At 49.0% G+C, this 7845-nt stretch overlaps 1 protein-coding gene and 1 pseudogene across 3 annotated transcripts in view; both read left to right on the top strand.

Annotated features, from left to right (window-relative positions):
* Positions 1 to 4387, top strand: part of NEIL2 (nei like DNA glycosylase 2) — a 20180-nt gene extending 15793 nt beyond the window's left edge. For all 3 annotated transcript variants that reach the window (XM_017883698.1, XM_017883700.1, XM_017883699.1), the window contains 2 exons: positions 239 to 435; positions 3008 to 4387. In XM_017883698.1, coding sequence (XP_017739187.1) covers positions 239 to 435; positions 3008 to 3318 — 508 coding nt within the window. In that variant the 3' untranslated portion in view covers positions 3319 to 4387. The remainder of the gene's footprint in view (positions 1 to 238; positions 436 to 3007) is intronic.
* A 1555-nt stretch (positions 4388 to 5942) lies between these two features.
* Positions 5943 to 7723, top strand: LOC108536702 (activated RNA polymerase II transcriptional coactivator p15 pseudogene; annotated as a pseudogene).
* The last annotated feature ends 122 nt before the right edge of the window (positions 7724 to 7845 follow it).

The raw sequence follows: 7845 nt of genomic DNA, 5'->3' as shown, positions 1-7845 counted from the left end.
GTAACGATGTGGGATGTGTGTATGTGTGTATGATCCGACCACAGAGTGTGCTCTGACTATATCGTGGTAACAATGTGGGGATGTGTGTATGTGTGTATGATCCGACCACAGAGTGTGCTCTGACTATATCATGGTAACAATGTGGGGATGTGTGTATGTGTGTATGATCCGACCACAGAGTGTGCTCTGACTATGTTGTGGTAGCGATGTGTACATATGACCTGTTCTTTCTTCCCAGGTTGGTCCTGTACTTTGGTGGTGGTGGCTTTCTGGCATTTTATAATTGTCAGATGTCTTGGAGCTCTTCCCCAGTGGTCACACCCGCCTGTGACATCCTGTCTGAGAAGTTCCATCGAGGACAAGCCTTAGAAGCTCTAGGCCAGGCGCAGCCTGTCTGCTATACACTGCTGGACCAGAGATACTTCTCAGGGCTAGGTATGACTCATGGGAAAGGGGTGAGTCCACAGAGTTGCTTCATGGAAAAGTCGCTCCTGTGGGAGTCACAAGACCTGAGGCCCACACTAGCTGTGCCAGTGCTGTTGGTCTTGAGGTGCCACTTGCTTAATCTCCTTTGTTTTACTTCCCTTGTTTTCAGACTGAGGGCATTAGATCAGGCAGTTTTTAACTTGTCTGTCGGCTTCAGAATCCACATCCTAACTGTGTCATCAGTTGTGAGCCTTCTGCCAGCAGCGCTGGAACATTGCCTCCTAAAGCGCGGGGTCATGTCTCGGGCACCTCTGTACCCTCCACAGCACAGTGCAGTGCCTGGCACACAGGAGGTGCCTGACCTGTGTCTGTAGGAACTGAAGTCATGCAGGCTGCTACCAGAGGAGTGAGTGCACGTTCTAAGGGATGCTGCTTTTGGGTGGATGGAGCTCCCCCGCCGGCCAGAGCACAAAGATGACTCAGTCTACATTGGGCTCTTACAAGACACGAGTGAAGAGGAGGAGTTTCCCTCTCTCTGTTGCAGTGGCATGAGCAGTGAAACCGTGAGCATTTCAGGATAGGGAGAAGAGCTGAACAATTTCAGAAATACATATAACAGCTAATTAGCTGGACTATGAGAGCGTGCCATTCTTATTACCCACAGCAGGGGAATAATTGTGCCCCAAATTGGCTGCTGAAGCAATCAGGCAAGTTGGCGGTGACAGAGTCACCTCCATATCCAACATGCGGCTTTGCTGCCTGCTCACCTCCCCTCATGAGGGTCGGAGAAGGCCTGGTGGTGCACCAGGCACTAGCCTTGCATTTTCATGTTAGGACCATGGGAGTCCCTGTGCCCTCAGGAGCAAAGAGCCATCGGAAGTGACTTTTTGGGTATATGTGGCAAGAGCTAATAAAGTAACAGTAGTAATTAATAATGGCCAGTGTTTCCCAAGCAGCTCTGATGTGCCAGGCACACGTTTTTGTCCTTAGTGCTGTTCCATAGGATATGGTTATAGTGGGTTTCCCTTCTTTCAGATGAGGAAACTGAAGCAGAGAACGCATGTCTAGTAAACGGTGCAGCTGAGATGTGAATCCAGGTATTCTGTCAACGAATGCTGGAGAGACCGATGTGTGTAATGAGGAGTATGACTATGAGGCTCTTGGGAAAAGCAAGAATTTCCTTCACCCACTCACTCCAAACACACACTCACTTGACCTCTGTCACGCTCACAATCTCTCCTTAAGGAGATCATTGTTTAATGTCCCAGCAAGCACAGACTCAGTCCACTGCGAGTTAGGAAAGATTGCTATGAATCCCTGGTGGAGCTGAAAGGGTATGGTTGGAACATTCCAAAGAGAGTTACTGATTGTGGAAGGAGGGATCGAGGCTGGCTTCACAGAGAATGAGGCAGGAGTAGAAAAATCATAAGATAACACCTCCCCATACACTTTCTACATAACGAGCATTATGCTTGGTATTTCATTTTATTTTATTTTTTGACACAGGGTCTCTCTCTGTTGCCCAGGCCGGAGTGCAGTGGCACAGACACAACCCACTGCAGCCTCAACCTCTGTGGCTCAAGCGATCCTCCCACCTCAGCCTCCTGAGTAGCTGGGACTACAGGTGCATGACACCACGTCTCACTAATTTTTAAAATTTTTGTAGAGACAGGCTCTCACTGTGTTGCCCAGGCTGGTCTTGAACTTGTGGGCTCAAGCGATCCTCCTGCCTCTGCCTCCCGAAGTGCTGGGATAACAGGCATGAACCACTGTGCCTAGCTATGCTTGACATTTTGTTTTTAATTTTAAAAAAAATTGATTTTTGAGATAGAGTCTCGCCCTGTTGCCCAGGCTGGAGTGCAGTGGCACAATCTCAGATTACTGCAACCTCCGCCTCCCAGGTTCAAGCGATTCTCGTACCTCAACCACCTGAGTAGCTGGGATTACAGGCAGGTGCTACCATGCCTGGCTAATCTTTGTATTTTTGGTAGAGATGGGGTCTCACGATGTTGTCCAGGCTGGTCTTGAACTCCTGACCTCAAGTGATTCACCCGCCTCTGCCTCTCAAAGTGCTAGGATTACAGACATGAGCTACTGCACCAGGCCGACATTTTAAATAATAACAACAGTTAATATTTATTGAGTACTCTACATACCAGCCACTGTGCTCAGCGTTTTTTGGTGAATTCTTATTTACTGCTCACAAAAACCAGGTGAGCCATCCCTGCCTTACAGATAAGGAAACTGCAGCTAATTGAGACTGAGCAGCTTGCCAGGGTCACATGGGTAGGATCTGCTTGAGCTGGGATTCAAGTGCAGGCAGTCAGGTGCCCGACCCCTTTTTGATAGCCTGTTTGCCATGACGGGCCATGCATGAGTTTCATTTCATCTTCACAGCAACCTTAAAGGTAGGAATTGTCAACTCCAGTTTACAGACAGAGAAGCGGAGTCAGAGATCGCGGACCCGCCCAGGGTCCCACAGGACGTGGAAGAGCTGACTTCTGCCGTGCTAACTTTGTGGGTGGTTTCATCGTGCCATGTGTCCTTTCTCCTTTGCTTACCCTTCCCTGCTTTATTTCAGGGAACATCATTAAGAATGAAGTCTTGTACAGAGCTGGGATCCATCCCCTTTCTCTTGGTTCAGTCCTGAGTGCCCCGCGTCGGGAGGCCCTGGTGGATCACGTGGTGGAGTTCAGTACAGCCTGGCTGCAGGGCAAGTTCCAGGGCAGACCGCAGCACACGCAGGTCTACCAGAAAGATCAGTGCCCTGCTGGCCACCAGGTCATGAAGGAGGCGTTTGGGCCCCCAGGTGGGTTCCGGAGGCTCACCTGGTGGTGCCCACAGTGCCAGCCCCAGTTGTCAGAGGAGCCGGAGCGGCGCCAAGTCTCCTAAGGAGCTCGTGGTGCTCTTCATGGAGCCTTGGCCCTTGGGGAACCTGACGTCTAAGTGTCCAGAAAGGAGGATGTGGGCAGGGATGGGGTGCAGAGGATCGTGTATGTTGGGGTGCCAGGATTATAATATTCACCTCCCCGGAGTTAGGTTGAAGGCAGAGTTTTCATAGGATTAGATTCTTTTTATCCTTTTCCAGTTCAGTGAATTCGTCCTATTGAATTGCATCATAGTGAAAGATGAGAGAAATCGTGATGATGGGGAAGGGGAAACCTCCCAGAAGGCACTGGGGCAAGGAAAAAGAAAGCCTATGGGAAATGGCTGAGCTCCCAACATGGCTTTGCAGATGATGTGCGGTTTTGTTTTTGTTTTGAGACAGGGTCTTGCTCTGTCTCCCAGGCTAGGGTGCAGTGGCGTGATCTTGGCTCACTGCAGCCTTGCCCTCCCAGGCTCAAGCAGTCTTCACCTCAGCCTCCAGAGCAGATGGGATGACAGGCATGTGCTATGATGCCTGGCTGATTTTTGTTTACTTTTTATAGAGATGGGGTCTTGCCATATTGGCCAGGCTGGTTTTGAACTCCTGCAACTCAAGCAGTCCTCCCACTTTGGCCTCCCGAAATGTTGGGACCATGGGTGTAAGCCACTGCGCCCAGCCAGCTCCTGTGTTTTGTTTTTGTTTTGTAACTTTGGTTGATGTTAAGGCCCTCCATTTTGGAAAGCAGGAAAACAGGTTGTTTTTTGTTTTTTTTGTTGTTTTTTTTCTTGTTCCCCTGGAGGATCCAGGGATGAGGATAGAGTGACCTGAGAGCAGTGCTTGGATTCAGCTTCCTGCCGGGTCCTTCCTGCTGGACACAGACACCAAGAGGCTGGGGGTGGAGCAGGGAGCTGCTTGGGGTGCCCAGTGGTCTGTAGAGAAAAGCTGCTTGTTTACTCCTTTAGTCAATGTCTTTGTGACTGTTGATATGTTGAACAATTCAGGAATCAAGGGCTGTGGAGAAACTCCCTCCAGTTGTTGGCAACAGGTGAATGAAGCTAGAGCAGTGACATGAAAATAAAGCTCTCTGTTACTTGCTGTTGTCATCTTTTTTTGATAGTAAAAGGTCTTTAAATAACAGAACTATTCATGGAGGTGGCCTCCAGGGCTTACTGGATTAGCTGAGGAATCTACATAAAAGGAGCAGTGAGAAGAGGTGAGGGCACGCCGGCTCTTCTGCCGCAGGCGAGCAGAGATGGACTGAAGCTCTGTCGCCGTGATGTCTGCACAGAGATTTGTGAGAGTGAAACAGAAAACACAGGCTGATGATTCTGGCTTTCCTTTATTCTCACACACGCACGTTTTTTTTTTTTTTTTGAGACAGGGTCTCACTGCGTTGCCCAGGCTGGAATACAGTGGTGTGACCATGGCTCACTCCCGGGCTCAGGTGATCCTTCCACCTCAGCCTTCCCAGTAGCTGGGACTACAGGTGTGCACCACTATGCCCGGCTAATTTTTGTATTTTTGTATAGACGGAGACTCGCCATGTTGCCCCGGCTGGTCTCGAACCTCAGGCCTCAAGTGATCCGCTTGCTTCGGCCTCCCAAAGTGCTGGGATAACAGGCCTGAGTCACTGTGCCCCACCTCCTCTGTCTTCAGTGATTGAGAACTATCAACAGTGCGGAGAGCCACTTGATGGCAGACTGAATCTCTTGTACTGAAGGCTCCCCCTGCAACCAGGTGCTCTCCCTGTGTTGAGGGCTCTCTCTCCCTCACCCAGTCCTCACCACTTCGCTTACTTCTTGCACATGATCTACAAAACAACTCATGAAGACAGGTACTCACCCTTGTCCTTATGTTAGAGATGAGAAAACAAAAGAGTCTAGAGAGGCTGAGGACCTCGCCTAAGCTCACACAATCAACAAGGGCGAGAGCCACACCTGAGTCAGCTCTGGCTGCCGTAGTGTGCCATAGGTGGGTGACAAACAGCAGACTGTTATTTCTGATAGTTCTGGAGCCTGGGAAGTCCAAGATCAAGGGCTGGCTGACTCAGTCCTCAATGAGGTCACACTGGGGATTAGGGCTTTATATGTGAATTTTAAGGGAACAGAATTCAGTCTGTTGCAGGCTACAAAGGAATTTGGGAGAAAATCCTCAACTTCTCAAAGGCCATCTCCTCCCACTCTTTAAAAAAATGTACAATAGCTTATAAAAACTTTACTTTCCCTTCATGAAGTCCTGGATTCAAGAAAAAATGAATAAAACCTCAATTCCAGAATAGACGATGGGAAAATATTGAACAATGGATTTATTTGTATTTAGAAGAGAAGAGCATACTCATGCACTTGTGTGTATATATGCACATATATAAAACATGTAACATTAAAGAATGTGGGCCGGGCATGGTATCTCATGCCTGTAATCCCAGCACTTTGGGAGGCAAGGCAGGTGGATCACCTGAGATCAGGAGTTCAAGACCAGCCTGGCCAACATGGTGAAACCCTGTGTCTACTAAAAATACAAAAATCAGCCTGGTATGGTGGTGGGCACCTGTAATCCTAGCTACTTGGGAGGCTGAGGCAAGACAATCATTTTAACCGGGGAGGCAGAGGTTGCAGTGAGCCGAGATCACACCACTGCATTCCAGCCTGCGCCACAGAGTGGGACTCTTATCTCAAAGAAAAAAAAATTAAGAGTGTGTGTGTGTGTGTGTGTGTGTGTACTGAAACGCACCTTTCTAACCCATATGGCTAGGACAAGACTAGGACTCCAGGCATGAGCTGCAGCACATGAGGCTGAGACCATTTCCTGTGAGTTGGTGTCTACAGGACAGTGGGTCCAGGGGCTCCCCAGACCTGGCGGGGACTGGCCGCCACAGCCTGCGTGTGGTCTGCTCCAACTGGGATTGGTAGAAAGGAAAAGGCTGTTGTGGTGCCGAGAAGGAAGTTGTTGACAAGCCGAGGGGCGGCTGTAGCTGTAGGAGTGGAGAGGGTGAGAGGCGCGGGCCACGGCGGCAGTGGCTCTGTTGGTATCACCTGGCCAACAGTGGGCACCAGGGCGAGAAGGAAACACTGGAGGGGCTCAGCCAGCACTGAGCGGAGCGCTGGCAGAGGCCACCGCCTGGCAGATGGGGAAAGGCAGAGCGGGTGAGCGGGCACTGTGTATCAGCCCCTGAGGCGTGTTGAGCTCGAGCCTGCGACCACCTGTGCTGTGGAGAGGGAGACAACGTAACTGGGGAGCAGGCCTGGCCTCCCACAAGCATAGGCTGGTCTTAGAGGCACCCATGGGGCAGCTTTCCTAGTAGGAGTCAAGATGAGCTGGAGAGGCTCACAGCGTGTCATGGAGTATGAGGAAAGGTGCAGGGAACCCTGGAGAAAGCCTTGTAAGTTGAAGGAGCAAGAGAGGAAGGAGAAACCAATCAGTGAGATGGGCCAAAGGTAAGTGGGGAAAGGAAGGTCCAAGGAGCAGCCGGCAGTCGGCATCGTGAGTCATGCAGGGATGAAGGCGGAACGACGGCACAGTGGCCCCTTGGGCTTGGCAGGTGAGCCGATTCTAGGTCATGGTGACCTTGGAGAGCACTGTGTGCAGAGTGGGAAGGGACCGGGTGGGAGGGAGGATGTGGAATGTGAGGGTGGTCTCCCCTGCAGGAAGTTTGGCTTTGGAGGGGATGAAAATGAAGGGCAGGGATGTTGTGCACATGCACCCTAGAACTTAAAGTATAATAATTATAATAATAAAGTTTAAAAAGAAAAAAAAGAAAATGAAGGGCAGGGAGGAATCGCGAGCGAACACGAAGGAGGGTGTTTGACTGCTAGAGCTGAGTGAAGCGATGCCTCAATCGAAGGAACTTGTTTCTTCAAGCTCTTCTGGCAGTGATTCTGACAGTGAGGTTGACAAAAGTTAAAGAGGAAAAGCAAGTGCTCCAGAAAAATCTATAAAGAAGCAAAAGACAGGTGAAACCGAGAGCTCTGTCATCTTCTAACCAGCGGAAGCAGCAGAGATGATAACAAGTTTCAGATTGGGAAAGTGAGGTACGTTAGCGTTCGAGGTTTTAAAGGGAAAGTGCTAATGGATATTGGAGAATATTGGATGGATCCTGATGGTGAAATGAAACCCGGAAGAAAAGCTATTTCTTTAAATCCAGAACAATGGAGCCAGCTGAAGGAACAGATTTCTGTCATTGATGATGCAGTAAGAAAACTGTAAAAGCCGAGCCATGTAAATAAAACCTGTGCTGTTCTAGTTGTTTTAATCTGTCTTTTTACGTTGGCGTTTGTTTTCCAAACGTTGCTCTCCAAGCTATTGTATGTTTGGATTGCAGAGGAATTTGTAAGATGAATACTTTTTTTAATGTGCATTATTAAAATGTTGAGTGAAGCTAATTGTCAACTTTATTAAGGATTGCTTTGTGTCCACCACCTAGTGTAAAATAAAATCAAGTAATACAATCTTAACTGTTGTGGCCTTTTTTGATCATAAGAGTTGGTACTGTTTAAGGCCAAAATAACAGTTTTATAGATCTTTTAGTTTCAACTCAGTTTTACAATAAAAGGATT

Source organism: Rhinopithecus bieti, unplaced genomic scaffold, assembly GCF_001698545.2.
Source record: "Rhinopithecus bieti isolate Rb0 unplaced genomic scaffold, ASM169854v2 scaffold_13857, whole genome shotgun sequence".
Lineage (NCBI taxonomy): Eukaryota > Metazoa > Chordata > Mammalia > Primates > Cercopithecidae > Rhinopithecus > Rhinopithecus bieti.
Note: the sequence above shows the minus strand (reverse complement) of the source record. Positions and strands in the feature narration are given on the sequence as shown.